This window comes from Opisthocomus hoazin, chromosome 3, assembly GCF_030867145.1.
Source record: "Opisthocomus hoazin isolate bOpiHoa1 chromosome 3, bOpiHoa1.hap1, whole genome shotgun sequence".
NCBI classification, from domain to species: Eukaryota; Metazoa; Chordata; class Aves; order Opisthocomiformes; family Opisthocomidae; genus Opisthocomus; species Opisthocomus hoazin.
Genome location: NC_134416.1, coordinates 60013959 through 60033447, shown reverse-complemented (window position 1 = coordinate 60033447; position 19489 = coordinate 60013959). Strand labels below are relative to the sequence as shown.

At 39.6% G+C, this 19489-nt stretch overlaps 1 protein-coding gene across 1 annotated transcript in view; it reads right to left on the bottom strand.

The window, feature by feature from the left end:
• Positions 1–19489, bottom strand: part of VAPA (VAMP associated protein A) — a 35362-nt gene that overhangs the window by 10302 nt on the left and 5571 nt on the right. Inside the window, exons 2-3 of the mRNA XM_075416479.1 lie at positions 5278–5430; positions 449–552 (exon numbers count right to left, since the gene is read on the bottom strand). Coding sequence (XP_075272594.1) covers positions 449–552; positions 5278–5430 — 257 coding nt within the window. The remainder of the gene's footprint in view (positions 1–448; positions 553–5277; positions 5431–19489) is intronic.

The window sequence follows — 19489 nt, the reverse complement described above, 5'->3', positions numbered from 1 at the left end:
TGTAAAGAGACATATCTTAGTCTTCCAAATATTTCAATTCATTATAATCCCATTCAACACTTCACTTCAACACTTCCCAGACCAAATGCACCCACTTCATACAGCTTCAGGCTTGCTGTTTAAATATACTCTTGATTCCTTCAAATACAACCTTTATCCCCTTCAGATTAGCTGCACGTAAGGTACAACACGCCCATATTTTAACACTGAACTGACCTTACCTTAGATTCACTACTATTTCCATTCAACAAGTTCACTAAGCGAGTTCTAAGAACAAAGCTTGTATTTAATATTAAAAACCCTGAATCATGTATGGAAGTCATACTTCAGAGAAAACCCAATTCTTCTCCAAAAATCATTTGCAAAAACATGATTCATTTACACTTACGCCTGCATTTTTGAGGAAAAAAAAAAAGGACAACAGTTATTTTACCCCATTTTTACTTACCACTGCTTCCATATCTGAAATATTTGGTGGTGCATAGGTTGTTTGTACCATAAACTTGTGTTTACTCTTCTCATTCGGGTCATAGTCAAAAGGCTGCAGCATTACTGTTACAAAGAAAAAATAAAGCATAAAACTGTGATTCTTCAGCTGCTCACTGTAACAAGCATGCTATCCACTTTAGATTTGCTTCTCACTGAACAGTCACTGAAAGTTCAAATGCAAAGACACTGTTGAAAATACAGCAGATACACATTGCAGCAACAGGTACTGAGAGGAAAGGTCTTAAAGTTTTTCAGAGTCTGGTATAGCTGATATGATGATTTCAGTACTATAGCTAAAAGACATTTCATACACAAGCATGAACAAACAGATCCTGTAAGATAAAAAAAACCCAAGTAAACACCACAGGACTTTTCTTTGGAATAAAATAAGCACAGTACCTTTATCTATCCCAGCTGTAGAAGGCCACGCAGGAGCAGGCTGTATGTTTCTACACCACATAGCCGTTGTCCAGGTCACCCTGGCATCACTATTTTGTGGTTTCTTTAGTTCAAAGGGACTGAAATAATATGATGTCTATAATACAGACCAGGAGATTAGAACTTTTATAGGATATAGTTGCATATCCAGGGGCATAACATAAGGGTTTGCAGAAATACCTGAATACACAAGGTTTGTTATGGTAGTGTTGGGGGACTACTGAAGCAGAGGGACGGATACACAACGAGCAGAGTCTACCTCCAACCACACTGTCTGTCTGGAGTGGGCCCTGAAACGAACTATCACGTTAGCCCCCTTGTCCCTGCTCAGAGACAAAAAGTCACCTTATTCCAGATGGGAGTACAGGATGACACAAAGTATACTTAAATATGTGTACGTGGGTACACTTGCAACTTGGTCTACCAGAGGATGAGGACTCAGAGTGAACGGTAGAGATAAATCATTTGACAGTGTATACACACTTGTCTTCCACAGAGTGACGATTCCAGTTCAGTATATATATATGCAAAATTAAAAGAAAAATGGAAGTCGTTTCAGACAGAGATTAAAAAAAACCCAAGAATTACATTTATGGAGTCCTATCAACAGGTATCTGTGTATTTACCTATTTACAGCAATGAAAAAGCTATAGCAGAAATACTGGTTTAGCTAAAATTAAATTAAAAAAAAAAAAAACCACACACACAAAAACACCAACCACACCAAAAAACCCCATATTGTATGCTCTGAAGAACCTTCCCATACATTCTAAACCAATTCAGCCTGTAGACTTCGATACTGCTACAGTTTTCAACAATCCGATTATATTTTCCCCAATTCTGAATCTTCATTGGACGTACAGTTCAACGTGCTTACCTTCACACACAGAGTAAATTCTTCATGGTAGGACTGAACTGCATTAGTTCATAAAATACTAAGTACAGTAACAAAATCAAACTTAGCCTTTCCAAAATCACTAGTACCTATGAAAAATTTTAGGCCTTAAATACTATTTAGAAGTTGCAGGTGTTTGCTACAGGATGGTTATCTGGTTTTGGTTTTTTCCTTAAATGTTACATACAGTATAATCAAAGTATAAGTAAATAATCTGAATCCCATATATTTCACAAATAAAGCATATAAAGGAATTGTAGTACTTGACATGCTTTCAAACAATACTATTTGGAAAGGTTTAAAAGTCAGGTTTCCTTAATCACTGGTATCACCGTGATCCAAAACATAACTGATCAAACTAAATGCTTCTTCCAGGTATAGATCCTATAGCAATTTATCACTAAGAATTGTTCCATCAACAGACTACTGAATAGCAAGCAGTAATTCAGTTCCCTAAAGCCAAGGGAACAGGTGGCATAACTTGAAAGATGGCAAAGCCATCTTTTCATCATCAGAGAACTTCTTCACCTGCTGGCAGAATCCTTGGATAACTAGTTAAATAACTTAATGTTCTTTGACAACTCAGTAACAGCTGAAAACCTGACTGTATTGAAAAGCACCAGAAAAAGACAATCCACAAATTCAAAGAGCTCTTCAAGCTCTTCACAGTTTTAAGTAATGATGGGAAATCTAATGAACATATGAAGCCACAGTTTTCAACATGTTCTTGGAATCCCCGAGTAGTCCAGAGATCACTTCTAGGTGAATTGCAACAAATAGCTATGAAAGCAAGTGTCTTTCCTAGTAGGCCTAGGTTTTCTACTCAAGGGAGGGCTTTATCTCCACACAATAAATCTTAAAGGGGTCTGAAAACCAAAAGGAAGAACAGTAAAAAGGAACATAACAAGTTGTGAAGGAAGAAGAGTAACACGCTATATTCTGAAAAGAAAAATCATCAACAAGCAATTGTTGCTAACAAGTTAACAACAAGCAATACATGATACAACAATAAATAGTTAATTTAGGTAAAGAAAAACAAGTCTTACCGAATCAGTATTTTTTAAAAAAAAAAAAAGTATGAACATGGCTGAAGACAGCTACCTAGTGATTTACAATCGAATGATAAACAAAATGCCCATAGACTTCCTTCAATGACTGTTAAATCACACCTCCAACAATGAATTTAAAAACTGGCTTGATTCTGAATCAGCACGATGCATTATACAGGCTGAAGTCAGCTAACAGTATCTCAACATTTAGTTTTGAACCCAAAATTTCAGCCCGTGGTTTCTCTCTGCACAACAATGGGAGAGAAATCTATTTTTAATTATATGAAAGATGAGTCAGCACTGAAAACATTCAGTTGAGAGACTGATGAGATAACAAAGTGGGTCACTAGAAAAACTATCTGCGCACTTGGCTTACCAAGTGACCCAAAAGAAATGACGTGCTTAAAAACAAAAAGATGAAGCTGACACTCTGGGGAAGAGAACTAAATTCTGAAAAGCACTGTGGAGTCGCTGTAACTAAACAACTGCACATGAAAGCATCCTGAGGTCACCGTAGCTGCATAACTGCATGGGAATCCAGTAACACAGAAAAAGGGATATCAAAGATTGCCTGCTATGCAAACTGAAGAGTCGAGCAGTATGACACTGTTTCCCTTTACTGGTGAACATGAAGCTATAATATTGTTTACAGCTCCAGTATTGCCTCATCTGAAAAACTGAAATACTCAAAGCGTTATAAGGATGATTTGCAACTATGAAAACACACTTTACAACAGGCAAATGGAATACTTCAATCTATTCAGTTCCCTGAAGAGAAAGTCCAGCAATATCTTGATTGCGATATATGACTACCCACGGGAAAGATCCCCGATACCAGCTCAAACACACAGTTAAGACAACATGGCTTTAAATCGAAGTTGAAGACGGAAATAAAGTAGGCTTTTGACTACTTGAATCTTGAACCAATTCTCAGTAAAATTATTTTTCATCCACAAGATGCTGGACAGTACATGGTAAGCAATACTCAAGTTTTAAAGGGTCACATTCTATAGATCATATTAGATTAGAAAACTGGTGTCTCTCCTACAAGGGAAGTTATTATAAGGTTTTAATCAATCATGAAGTTTTCCCAAGTTATTCCTCGCAACATTTGAACGTATCACCTGAAGCTAGTTCTCTTGCTTCTTTTAAAGTTCCCAAAGGGTACAAGGATATGAATCTGAAAAGCTCTGAGGATTGCTCCATGTTTCCCTTTTGCTTTGCTACAGCACTCCAAGGGTTGTACAAAAATCAAGTTTCTAGACTAAGGAGATCTAGGAGCTCAAACCTGTACACCCGTGTTCTCTACAACCTGTAAGACCACAGCCTATAAAAAGCAGGATTCTCCTCTCTCCAAGCTGGGAAATATGGTAGGTCCAGAGAAATAAAGTTTCTCACCACTTACAGTCACTGGTTTGAGAATCCCCATTCATTGTGGAGATTTCTGCCTCAAAATGACTGAATGATCTACAAAAATCATTTACCAAATCAGAAGACTGATACCTAGTCTTCATCCATTTTCTTGAGAATGTCTACTCCCATGATTACTAACACCTGGTCTTCTTGACACTGTAGAGTCCAGTACAGGATTAGACCATTATACGTCCAGCCGTCGAAATTCTGTTGATTGTCAGAATGAAACACGTAAGCCAAACCTACATGGAGTTTCATGGAAAAAAAGGAAATACTGTCTGGCTTCAGGGCTCACACTCTGCTGAAAAGTAAGGATTCTTTATTTCATCCCCTCACTGAAAAAAAGGAGGGGGAGGAAAAAAAACCAAAACAGAATAAGTAGAGAGTGTCTCTATAGTGAAATGTGCTAGATTTTTCAAATTTGAAGGCTACAGACTGCTCCACCTACCTAAAATAACAGAAAATGTAATTTTTTTTAAAAGCAATTTAATGATTGCCACTTAACATCTAATACTGTGATAAATGGAAGAATTATGAGACAATAGAGTTCAGGAACCAATACTATGGTCAAAACAACTAGTCTACAATTGCGAATGAACTGTTTTGCCCTTTTTTTTTTTTTCTAAATGCAATGAACTGTCAAATGTTCAACTTTAAACACATCAGGGCAGCTAAGCAATGCCCTAGTTCAAGATACAAGCATGAATACAGTAGTCTGAAGCACAGGTACTGTTAATGTCACTGTCCACTTCCAACTTTCTTTTCCTCCTTTCAGCAAGCTGCAGATAAATGTGACAAATGGCAAATATTTCTGTACAGAGGATTTTTCATGTATCATTGCAGCTCTACACCAAGTTGACACTAATGGCACTAATGAAGGGCAACTTTTCAAAAAGCTGACATACTTCAAACAGCCTCTAAGACCAAGCATTAGAGAACTTCATGAAAGGCCTGAAAAGCACCTAACCTACAACTGCATAGATATATTTTTACCTGAAACAATTACAGACGACCCTGGGTCAATAATTCCACTGTTCGGCCTCACACAGTATCGACGAGGCGCTGTGGTCTTCACTTTGAAGCATACTTTTCTATCTGATGGATTTCGTAGTTTAAGATTTGTAGTTACTACATCTGTAAAGGGACCTGAAAAAAAGGTTGATTTTTTTTTTAAATATGCATGTATCTCTGGAAAAGAAATCTGTTATACGGTACAAGTTACTCTTAAAATATATCTTGATGGCAACAAACTTCTAAAAGCAGGTTAAATCGTATATCTGTTAAGCACATATACTGTTACATGCAAAGCATGCTCTGTCACCTTAGTTATAACAATATACATGACAGCAATGAACAAACAACTCTTAAACAGTATGACAGACTAAAGCTGCTGGCGCAAAAAGTTCATATATACGTATGCTAATTCTACCAAATCGTTCTTAACATTTTAAATACCTAGAAGGTAATGGTCATATGCAAAAGTAAGTTTTGCTGGATTTTTCTTTAGGAATAGAAGCAACACATACTTTGGAACTTTTTCAAATGTTTAAAGAAAGAAAACACTGTGATACTGAAACATACTAACTTGATATTTCAGCTTCTGTTGCCCTTCAGAGCTCCTACAGACTTGACGGAAACAGACATCAACCTCATCTTTTGAACTCAAAATAGGCAAGAGAGATGATACTCTATCTATGCATATACTCCAAGTGATCCATAGAAAGAAGCTGTAGTTGCCATATTTATGTATTCAACGCAGTGTATTCTGTAAACTGTGTTTATGTTAAACCATCAGGATAGCAATTGCCTCTAAGACTGAATTGGACAAGGCATAATTTCAATGTCAAGCTGCAAAAGCATGTCTTCCAACAGAGATCACCTCCCTGTGATGCCATACAGTAACAGCACAAAAAGCAAGATTCACAGTGTTCTGAGCTATGTTGATCTCCCTTATGCTTGTGTCATCTGAAAGCAAAACTGCACAGGCACTAGAAGAATGTAACTTAGAAAAGGGAATTTCACATGAACATGAAATCTATTCAATAATATTTCATGTGTATGTTAACTTCTAAGAGTCTTCTTTATCCTTCTTTAAAAATTACACATTAAATTACTACAAAATAGTTTTCATCAGTATTGAAAACATGACAATACTTTTCCATTTAAAAAAAAAAAACTGCAAAGAAAGCAAACTGTAGATTAAATTGGATGAAAAACATACATGATATGAACAAGCAGTAAGGCACAGCAAAACCACTAATTGCATGAGACAAAGGAAGTCCATTCTTTTCCGAACACCTTATTCCACAAAGGTGTCTGGACTACTCTGAAGGAAATGGTACTGGCCACTGTCAAACATGTTACTACACTAGAGGGCTCACTACCTGACCAATCTCTGTTTCTGTAACTCTCCCTCATTCCAAATCCTTGATTTTGAGAGTGCTAAACAAAGTCTTGACACAAAACACCTCGATACAAGCCAATAAAGGACTAAAATGTGAATTACTGAGAACCAGAATACCGAGACGTAGATGAAGATACATGAGAGCTAGGTTTACATTCAACTAGACTCTTTTGAGAGAACAGGAACTGGTATTACTTGTCTGAAACTTCATTTCTAATCTGTCTTTACAGTGTGGATGAAATAGTCACTCTCTCAATCCAAGTAAACTTGACACAAGAGCCAAGAGGAAGATTTACAAAGCTGCTTCAAAGTTTCCTGCCACTTGCCTCTTGATAGCTCTGGCAGGGTTCGGTTGCATTTACTTAACGTCTGATCCAAAAATAACTCCCATAACCCATACCACAAGCTGAACTAAAATCAGGCAGCCGAATACTCCTCTAAATCCAAGACTGCTGATACACTCACAAGAGACTAAACATTTATTTTTTCAAGCTACACAAACATTTTTAAGGAAGTTATTCTGGGAGTTTTACTAATAGCCACCTAGGCATTGCCTTTGCAGTGTCCAGCAGCATAAAGCACCTTGAACCTGGCTTTCAAAGATGTGGGTTGCTTTTTTTTAATTGCAACTCTAGACAACCTGAGGAGCTCTGCTTCTCAACCTTCTCAATTACTATTACTAAGGAAATTCTGCTCAAAGGAAAAAAGGCTCCTTTTGAAAGGTGCAGTCATGAAGAAAAGGAGCTATACCATTCAAAAATAGCTTACTTCAAGACAAAGAAGCAGTGAATTTATAAACTGACGATAAACTGTTTTGTAAACTTCAAACAAAAAGTTCTGTTTGTTTTGAGACACAAAAGGTCCTCTCACGCCTGCTTTCTCAAAGTGCATAATAATGAGATAGGACTCAAAATACTCTTCAAATTATTATATTATTTACTGTCCATTCTAACATCGCAGATAATTTAAAAAAAAAGAATCCCAGGTACATGAATGCAGTAACCTCCTTCGCATTTCCTGGATACTTCCCAAAAAGAGCCTTTAGCTCAAGGACATTTTTTGGTATCAGACATTTCTTTCAGAGCCTTTCAAGGTCTAGAGCACCCTTCTAACAGCTTTACCTCTCATCTGCTTTCTAAAAGCATTAAAGAAAACAAAGTTGTATAAAGCCTCTCAAGACTCACAATCATCAGATTTAACAAATTGCTGGTAACAAACTGGTACACAAATGCAAAAGACAACTAAATGTCACTATTCCTGCACAACCCAGCTGTTTTGGTAGTTCAGTGGCATACCAACAGACAGCACTCCTCTGAGCATGGACTAGCAGGAACAGAGACAAGGATAATGACTTGGAAACAAATTATCTATTACCATTCAGAGGAGCCACACAATCTAAATCAGCATGACACATCCTTCAAAAAAGAAACCATGCAACAGCTGAAGAGGATTCTGGAGCTCCCATTCACACAAACATAAATACCACTACGCCTGGGGGAGTGGGGAAATAAAGTACAAGCTGGCACTAACGGCCTGAGTGCAAAAGCCTAAATTATGATGGTTCCTCGAAAAAAACAAGAGAAATGGGGGAGAAAGGGAGAACCAGGAAAGAGAAAGGATTCAAGCCATACCATACAGATAACAGCTAAACAAGGAAACGAACAGGCAAAGATGATACAGACATTCTGCATATACACCAAGACAGACAAATGCATGCCAACTTCATCTTGGAAAACACACAGCTACACTAGGACAGCATTATACTGCCAAAAAGAGCATCTCATTTGCTGCTTGCATGACACCCAGGCCAAAGCTGGTTTTTATTTGAGCACTGAAACCTCAGACAGGCTCATGACTAACTGTATCCACAACACAAAATACCACATGAGTACTCATCTACTGTTGTTTGCCCAATACTTGCATTGTAAACTGCTTAAGACTATCTTTTATCTTGTATTTGTGCAACTTAAGACAATGGACTTCAGGATCTGCAACTAGGCTTTTCAGAAGCTGTGGTAAATTAATAAAATCCTCAAGCTACACTGATGTAACTATGATGTCTAATGACAAGAGATCATTACTTTATAAACCAATAATTTCAATCTAACAAACTCTGGGAGTCAGAGCTACTTTAAAGGGGACAGCGAGTTCAGCGACCAACTTAGTAGTGTAAATTCAAGACACCAACTACAGCATTTTCCTAGAATAAAAGTTGTGAGAGTGCCAGGTTATTCCAACTGTTTTGAATGGAGCAGCGACAACCCATGCAGAGATTCTTCCTGTCTTTTTGATTTATGAGGGTCTTAGGAAGCAACGATAGACACCTGCCTAATCACGCTCAGAAATACTACAGATCTCCAAAACCATTATGTACTGAATTTCTATTCCGGCAATCTTACAGCACAGCCACTGCAACATTAATGCCAGCACTGCCTCTGGCAGCTACACATCTCGGACTACAGCAACTAGTGGGCAGGAAGAAATGACACAGATTCTGCAGAGCCAGTTTCCACTGCTGAAACACAGTGCCAAGCTTCCCAGCTTGCCACAAGCTTGCCAGTTACACTGCAGTAAAACCAAAATACTACGCATTACTGTGCAGAGATTTTTTTTTTTTAATATCTACAGTGTCAATTTTCTCTTCAAATTCAGGTCTCCTTCAGTTCCTCCCCACCAAAAGCCATCCTTCTATAGCCTGGGATGGTCAAACATAGGGAAAAATGATGACATGAATATGCCTTTCTAGCGTGGCAAAGAAGAGCTTAAACAAACCACATCAGCCTGTGGTACCCCTGGGAAAGGCGAGAGATCACTATCAGTATCTCTAGTTGTTGTTAATATAGAGTGAACATAAAGAACTTCTGAGAAGTGGACAGGTTTGGTTATCACGAAGCTCCACACAAAATTAGTAAGGCTGTCATGATGTACACACAGAGCCTATCATAGAATACCACCTTTACCTAAAATCGGGTAAGAAATTACCATTTTATTAAATTACATAACATCCTTGATAATCAGAAGGCAGGTAACTTGTAGAGTTGTACATGAGCACGCATTATTAAACAAATTCAACAGCATTTTATATGTAATAGCTTAAGTGTTAAGCATATTGTTCTCTTAGACTTAAGACATTGAACTGCAGCTGTTATAAAAGCTAATACCTAAGCTGACTCTGCCAGAGGGCAGTATTTCATACACAGAACTAAAGTTTTTTTAAGCTGTAAACTGGTACAGTAAAGAGATATATTCAGCCACATCTAAAAACAACATAAGCACACAAAGTACACAGACTGGCAAAAGGAATCCAAACTCCTTAAACTGTGTAAATTACAGTGTTAACTTCACAAACTATTGGGATTATATGCTTTAAGTGGGATGTTGTTTTTTCACAACTGCTTCATCACCTTTGAAATTCCAAGAGCACTTGAAACATACAGAACACTTCACGGCAAAACACCTCTTTGCAAACCAAACTCAGGCAGGGTAGTTTTCTTTCAGCACACAAAGTCAGGTTGGGCAGGCAAAGAAAAATCATTTACTGTATTTGACAATTTGAGCCCTAATGAATGAGAAAGGAGTCAAAGTCAGCATGACAAAAACTAGCAGTAATGTCATAAAGCCAGCAAGACAAATTTTGAGAACAAGTTAACTGACTTTTATGACAGACCTGATAGGAACAGAGTAAGATCTCCATCAACTCATTCTGCCAGAATTACAAATAATAACAGAAAAAAGAAACAATAAGTTAAATTAACATATCCCCATGTAATGTGAATTTATATGATGTAATGAAGAACTTTTTAATTAGGCCAAAATGTATTTGTTTTTGTTTCCCATCATTTGACATAGCAATCCCAGAATGGCTGAGGTTGGAAGGGAGCTCTGGAGGTCTTATCATCCAAACCCCTGCTCAAGCAGGGACACCCAGAACGAGTTGCCAGGACCATGTCTAGACGGCTTCTGAATTCCTCCAAGGATGGAGGCTCCACATCCTTCCTGGGCAACCTGCGCCAGTGCTCGGTCATCCTCACAGTAAAAACGTGTTTCCTGATGTTCAGTCGGAACCTCCTGCGTTTCAGGTTATGCCCACTGCCTCCAGTCCTGGCACTGGGCACCACTGAGAAGAGCCTGGCTCTGTCCTCTTTCCACCCTCCCTTCAGGTATTTGTACACATTGATAAGATCCCCCTGAGCCTGCTCTTCTCCAGGCTGAACAGCCCCAGCTCTCTCAGCCTTTCCTCACAGGAGAGATGATCCAGTCCCTCCATTACCTTCGCTGGACTCTCTCCAGTACGTCCATGTCTCTCTTGTACTTGCGAGCCCACAACTGGACCCAACACTCCAGCTGTGGCCTCATCAGTGCTGAGCAGAGGGGAAGGATCACCATCCTTGACCTGCTGGCAACACTCCTCCTAATGCAGCCCAGGGTATCACTGGCTTCTTTGCGGCAAGGGCACATTCCTGGTTCATGATCAACTCGTCATCCAACAGGACCCCCAGTGCCTTTTCTGCAAAGCTGCTCTCCAGCTGGTCAGACCCCAACATGTACTGGTACCTGGGGTTGTTCCTCCCCAGGTGCAGGACTTTGCACTTCTCCTTGCTGAACTTCACAAGGTTTCTGTCAGCCTGCTTGTCCATCTGTCAGCTCCCTCAGCACTCATGGGACTCCATCAGGGCCCATGGCCTTAGTTAGGTATGTCCAGTTTACTTTAGTATTCCCTGACCTAATCATTTTCCACCAATGGTACTGAAGGAAAGATGTCTAAAAATGAAAGACCAATGTTCTGTAGTGAGTCAAAACTACCCTGACTGCCAGATAAGAAAACTAATCTTAAAATATACACAAAGCACTTAAATTGCTCCACATGGAATTTTACAGCACTTTCTCAAAAAAGCATAGGTGACACAGATCACACAAAAGAAAGTGAGAGGAATGTTGTTTATTTCCATAAATTAGTTTTAAGAAATTAATATCCAGACCTCTGTGAAAACAATCTGAAAAGAATTCATAACATGCATTACCAATGAACATAATTCTTTCCTCTTGAAATATCAAAACCATGACCATTCAAATACCTTCTTCAACTAGAAGAAAAATTCTGACTCAAACAAACCACCTATGTTAAAATTATTCATGGTCTATGAAGCATAACATCTTAGGTTTCATGGATTCTTACTTCAACATTATAGGTCTGAATGATCAGGAATAATCAGTGGATGAAGGTGCAAGATTAATAATACCTACAAATAACCATGGCTCTCAGGTAGATAGCCATATATTACAGCAATACTACAGAATCTTTCACTTCTTATTCTACCCTAGCACTTGAGAAATAATTATTAGTTTTATCATCAACCTGCATGTAAATGTCAGAATGCAAAAAAGACTTTATAAGAGAGCTGACACACCTCAATGTCCACAGCTCCTGAAGGCTAATTCCAGGCTAGCACTGTTCATCATGGGTAACATCAAATTTGATCTGAGCTGCTCACAATGACATGCTGTCAGCATCCATGCTGATGATGTATCTGTCAAAGATTTTCCTTCTAAAACATGCTGAGACAATGCCCATTTTTTAATCCTAAAAGGGCTCATCTTCCTCTGTCAAAGTGGCAAGCAGAGCCTATATATGGCTATACAACTTACTAGAGGTGCTTGTGCAGATGCTAATACGCATGCTTTACTGGGGGCTGGTTTGAGAAATGGTAATCGAAACCTTTTGGCTGCCATTCTGACAGAGAAAAGATAGGATTACAATGCAGTGGCATTTCAAAGCAGACAAAACAAACCATTCTTTTTCTTATATTTTCTTTCTGGATCAAAATTTCATATTCAGCCAAGCTTGTTACTGACAAGTTATTAGTAGCCAAAAAATACAGCAAAAATGCAATAAGCATCTATCTCAAGGGTCAAGTACAGCCACAGATCATTACCTTGAATTCTGGTAAAGAGATCATGATTTACTTTACATATTACATAAGATACAGACTAAAAGGAGACTGTGCTGCATTTGATATTAAACATGGACAATGCCTTCTTTACCCCCAGTAACAACAAAAACCACTATTAACAACATGGTATAACATGAAATAACTTCATCCAAAGGTATTAATGCTTGTATTTAGCTTAAACTTTAAAATCTAGCAGTCTGAGTCCAATTCAGCCATATATGTCTATTCTTGATATTTTCCTATCGAAAGAGTGCCTTTACTAAAGAATTGTCAAGTTACTAACATCAAAGGCATGTTTGTTACGTAAACTTAACCTCCACATTATTGTGAGCTCCTTACTTCAAATTTAGCTTTGTTTGGTTACTTTGTTATTCTTACCAAATACACATCAAGAGCATACTAAAATTGGTAGTTCACAATTCTACTCGCATCACAGAACCATCACAGAACAGTCTGCGTTGGAACGGACCTGAAAGACCATCTAGTTCCAACTCCCCTGCCATGGGCAGGGACACCTTCCACTAGACCAGGTTGCTCAGAGCTCCATCCAGCCTGGTCTTGAACACTGCCAGGGAGGGGGCAGACACAGCTTCTCTGTGCCAGTGCCTCACCACTCACATAGTAAAATATTTCTTTCTTATAGCTAATCTACATCTACCCTCTTACAGTTTAAAGCCATTACCCCTTGTCCTATCACTACAGGCCCTGCTAAAAAGTCCCTCCCCATCTTTCCTATAGGCCCCTTCAGGTACTGAAAGCCTGCAATGAGGTCTCCCTCCCCAGGTGCTGAGGGCTCCGGAGCTGGATGCAGGACTCCAGGTGGGGTCTCACCAGAGCAGAGGGGCAGAATCAACTCCCTCGACCTGCTGGCCACGCTCCTTTTGATGCAGCCCAGGATATGGCTGGCCTTCTGGGCTGCGTGTGCACATTACTGGGTCATGTTGAGCTTCTCGTCAACCAACACCCCCAAGCTCTTCTCAGGGCTGCTCTCAATTCATTCTCCGCACAGCCTGTGTTTGTGCTTGGGATTTGCCCTGACCCAGCTGTCGGACCTTGCACTTGGCCTTCTTGAACTTCATGAGGTTTGCACGGGCCTACCTCTCATGCCTGTCCAGGTCCCTCTGGATGGCATCCCTTCCCTCCAGCATGTCAACCGCACCACATAGCTTGGTGTCGTCAGCAAACCTGCTGAGGGTGCACTCAATCTCACTGTCCGTGTCACTGACAAAGTTGTTGAACAGCACTGGTCCCAATAACAACTCCTGAGGAACGCCACTCGTCACTGGTCTCCACTTAGACATCAATCTGTTGAGCACAACTCTTTCAGTGCGACCATCCAGCCAATTCATTATCCACTGAGTGGTCCAGCTGTCAAATCCATGCCTCTCCAATTTAGAAACAAGGATGTCGTGTGGGATAGTATCAAATGCTTTGCCCAAGTCCAGGCAGATGACATCAGGATGAAGTCTTAAGAATCTAATGATAAAGTATTATTCATTCCAAAGTGCTCTCACCATTGAAATAACAAGAGCAGTAAAAATATTTCACTACTGCTAAACATGAACATTTAAACCAGCAAATTATCCTCAAAGTCCTGAAACAACTAAGTAATATGTAGAAGCAGTTATTCACTACTGATCTAATTTTAAAAATTTAGTTCAGTAAGGGCTGTGTTATAAACCTTTCCTGCTGGAGCAACTACTCTCTTTACTTCCATAAGACCAGGTAACTAATGAATTTGATTAATTACAGAGGCTCTTAGATTTCCAAGAATACTAGCAGATTTGAACAACAGAACTAAATAAACAACTAACTTTTCCCTTTCTTTTTTCTTTTAAACTTGGTTTGTATTTTAACCTGCTACAGCTTTCAAAAGGTTTCAGTGACACTGAAAAGCCCAGATCTGCTGTTTAAAATATTCAAATATTCAGCAGCTTAAAATACGTATGCATCCTCAAATACTAAATTTCCAACTGGATACACCTTTCTAATCTGAATTGCAAGATACAAGATACTCTTCTGTTTTGGTTTCGGCTGCCGCCGGCAACAAAAGCGCCACGCGGCCGCCCCTCCCCCCGCCGGCGTGCGGAGGAGAATGGAAAGAAAGAGGCAGAAACTGGTGGGTCGGGATAAGGGCAGTTTAACAGAACAGCAAACAGATGGAAACAGGAACAACGACGATACAGATAAGGAGAAAACACGACAAAAACAGACCCGCTCTCTCGGACCGCACCGGCGCCGCACCCTCCCGAGCCGTGAGTGAGAGTCCCCGCCGCGCCGCCCCCCCCACCGGAACCCAGCGTGACGTCACATGGTATGGAATACCGGGCTCTGTTTGGCCAGGTGGGGTCAGCCCCCACCCCCCGGCTGTGCCCCTTCCTGGAGTCCGGTGAAAATTAACCCTGTCCTGGCCAAACCCAGGACATTTTCTAAATCTGTAACAGTAATCAGAACACTTGTAATCATCTCAGGTGACAGTTGTAGTGGCACAAACAAAACCAAGTCTTTCCACAGAAGACCTGACCAAAAGCTGTTACCTAGCGCTTTCCCCAGCATGCTCCAAGAACTGGGTATCAAGAGGCCACACTCAAACATTAAACAGACCACCAGAGCTCTTGTGGTTTTCACTGTTTCCTTGAAAGCATTATCCTAACAGTGTAACAAAGTAACTTTAAAAATAAATCAATTTCACACTTCTTCCAGTATGGACAAAAGCCCAAAAAGTTCTTTTAAAAAAAAAAAACAATTTCAGGCATTTGACTGTTACAGCCTCAACACGTAACACAGAGCCTGGTCTAAACAGGCTTATATATCAGATAGTAAAATTTCCTACAGACATGTCTAGCTAATACTTGATTACCTCCCAAAGACATGCACAGCTCACTTCAGTTTCAGGGTGACCTTTCACTCTCTGGAAGTACAAACCACAGGTCTCCATCTCCCAAATCTCCGAAAGCCAAGTACAGCATATCCTACAGTCACTCAGGAGAATGAACACCTGCTTTAATTTAAACAAACGTCGTATTCAGTCACAACCTTGTCACTCTGACAGGATCACAAACTGCATTCCCTCGTTACCTTCACATCACAGTACTGAGCTAAGGCAGCCACGCTTCCCAGGACTAGTCAGTGCACTTCTACAGAAGCAGCTAGAGTTCTAACTTGAGCTGTAACATGGAGCATGTCTAGTTGACATCCAAATTAAAAACCAAACAGTTTTTACTTTTATTTGGTCTACTAGACTTAGTCATCCTACTAACATTATACTGTTAACATGTTAAATGTGTTAAATCAACATCATACTCCTACAAATAATTACTAAGTTTACCTCACATATGGAGCAGTTACTCCTATGTATATGATGTTTAAATTTATGAACATCCCTTCTTACAAAGAAAAAAAAAACCTTAAACACATACCTCAGTCAAGCTATTCCAATGTCCTAGAATGTAACATGACATACCAGCTTCTAGCTTAAGTAGGCACCACCACTGTCCTACCAAACTTTCAAGAACATTATAACCAACCTCATGACCCAGAAGTCTTCTAAAGTCCACATGAAACAAACCATTTTGTAAGATGATATCTGATGAATTTAAAGCTACTTTTCTCCACATAATTTTTATAGGGTTGGTTCAGACTGACATGATTCAGTTTTTAAATTCAGATAGTTTCTAACGATCTAAATACATCCATAGCCACTTGATGCCAATTCATTTTTGTACAAATCTCACTCTTTAGCCTACATAGCTTTTCTTTTCCCCAGTGCTTACCTCTTCTGATATATTTATAGACAGCAATCAGATCCCCTTTCAGTCTTCATTTTGCTAAGATAAACAAGTCAAGCTATTCTACTTCACTTATGTTAATAACTTTTGCTTTGCACCATTCCCATTTGGGTTCATTTTCTCTGACTACGCGTTGCCAGGGATGCATTCAGATAGTTTCATCAATGCCATAAACCTCAACATTAATGCTTCCCTCACTACAAAACTACAGTCTCATATTTGCCCCATCTCATGACTCATCACACTCGCAATAAACCTGTGATTAAGTACTAGTCTCCAGTTTTACTCCTTCTTCATCACTTCCAATTAAAATGAGACAACAGCAGTTCTATTATTAGCGTACACCAAATGGAGAAATTTTTTTTATGTTCATCACATCTCCTAACTTTGCATTACCAATGAGCTCTACCAGCCCAGTCCCACCCACACCAAGGTCATAATGCAGATACTAAACGGAGTTCAAGCATGACACTAGTCCATCATTTAGAAATGCCCTTCTCTTCCAGTAGCCCAACAGCTGTGCTACAATTTATTTCATAGCTTGTCCCTTCTCCACCTTTTGTTTTTCCACTAAGCTCTTTTACCTGCAACTTAATTGTTAGTTTTGCATATGCCTCTGTATCAAATAATCAATATTCAGATCACAGAACAGACCCTCCTGGAAGATATGTTGAAACGGCATGGAAGACAGGGAGTTAATCAGAGACAGCCAACATGGCTTCACCAAGGACAAATTGTGCCTGACCAAACCAGTGGCTTTCTAAGACAGAGTGACTGCATCAGTGGACAAGGCAAGAGCTACGGACGTCATCTATCTGGACTTCTGTAAGGCCTTTGACACTGTCCCCCACAGCATTCTTGCCTCTAAACTGGAGAGATATGGGTCTGATGAATGGACTGTCAGATGGATAAGGAATTGGCTGTGTGGTTGTGTACAAAGAGTTACAGTCAATGCTTCTGTCCAAGTGGGAACCAGTAACAAGTGGTGTCCCTCAAGGATCTGTACTGGGACCAAGAATATTCAACATCTTAATCAATGACACAGTGGGATTTAGTGCACCCTCAGCAAGTCTGCAGACAACACCGAGTGGTGATGTTGATTTGCTTGAGGGAAAGGATGCCATCCAGAGGGACACTGACAGGCTTGAAGGGTGGGCTCATGCAAACCTCATGAAGTTCAACAAGGCCAAATGCAAGGTCCTGAACTTGGGTTGGGACAATCCCCAATAACAATACAGACTGTGGGACGAATGGACTGGGAGCAGCCCTGTGGAGAAGGACTTTGGGAGATACTTGCGGATGAAAAATTGAACAGGAGTTGACAATGTGTACTTGCAGCCCAGAAAGCCAACCATATCCTCAGCTGCATAAATAAAGGTATGGACAGCAGGTCGAGGGAGGTGATTCTGCCCCTCTACTCTGCTCTCATAAGACCCCACTTGGAGTCCTGTGTCCAGCTCTGAGACCCCTAGTACAAGACAGATATGGAACTGTTAGAGTGGGGTCCAGAGAAGGGCCACAAAAATCATAAGAGGGATGGAACACCTCTCCTGTGAAGAAAGGCTGAGAGAATTAGGGTTCCTCAGGCTGGAGAACAGAAGGCTCCAGAGAGACCTTATTGTGGCCTTTCCATATATAAAGAGGGCTTGTGAGAAAGACGGAGCAAGACTATTAACCAGGGCCTGTATTGACAGGACAAGGGGCAACGGAGTTAAACTGAAAGAGGGTAGGTTTAGATTGGACATAGGGAAGAAAATTTTCATGATGAGGGTGATGAGACACTAGGACAGGGTGCCCAGAGAAGTTGTGGATGCCCCATCCCTGGCAGTGTTTAAGGTCAGGTTGGACGCAGCTTTTAAGCATCCTGATCTAGTGAAAGATGTCCCTGCCCATAGGATGGGAGTTGGACTATTTGATCTTTAAAGGTCCCTTCCAACCCAAATCATTCTATGATTCTATGAACTAATGTAATGACATCCAGTGGCAAGATCAGATTTTGTTCGAGGGATGCACACAAAAGAGATCAAGGAAAGAGACATATAGAAAGAAGGAGGTCTCAGATCAGACTGGCACATTCTACCCAGGACACTCATGCTGCATTTTATTCCATGTTCCATTTACCTCTGTGTCTTTAATTATCCTTTCCTCTAAGGCTTTGCGTACTATCGAGGTCAGACCTATTCAAGCGCTGAAGTGTCAAATTAAGAATTACTCCAAGGGAGACCACATTTTGAAAAACACAGGAGGGAAAAATTCTCATGTGACTATCTTTTAAAAATTCCAACAATTATTTTTATTTTTACTTTCTTCCTTTTTCATGTTATTGAAAACCAAACACCTGAAGTCCTACACCAGGATAAAACTTAGCAAGCTATCTTAACTCTCAAGATCTTGTTCATATAGAAATAAACTGAAAATATTTATTTTAATTTACATAACCATGTGTTTCTAAATACTTTCAAACCAAAAAAATGAATTACATCTATATTGTCAAACAGTTTACAATGCAATGAAATAACTGTATACAATACAAAAAAAAAACACACACTAAAAGGCAAGATAAGTTAAAGAGGGCAAGATCATTATGCAACAGAAAGTCTTAATACCTTAAGGAAAACAAAGTTACTAAAATTCTAACTTGTGTTTCTGCGTTTTTATTTACAACAATACATCAGAAATTCTCTTAGTAGAGTCATTTTTATGACTTTTTTTAAGAAATTTACTTACACTTATCCAGCTCATCTGACAATAAAAGCCTTGTAATTTGACAACTTTCACACTGGAAAATGCAATACTTATCTAATTAGTCAGTGATTTTTTTTCCACTTTACCCACAGCAATTTTTCCCCAGCAGCCTTTTCCAGCTTGAATTTATGGCTTGTAAGATGAGCATGTAAAAACCCTTTAATGACTGATGGCCACAAAGATCTGGTTAACAAACATCTTCCACAGACAAAGTTGGTCAGAAAGTAAAACATACTCATAAACCACAGCCAAGCCGAAACAGGAACAATTCATAATACCACAACGGACAGCTGGTGCACTAAATATTCAGACGTATT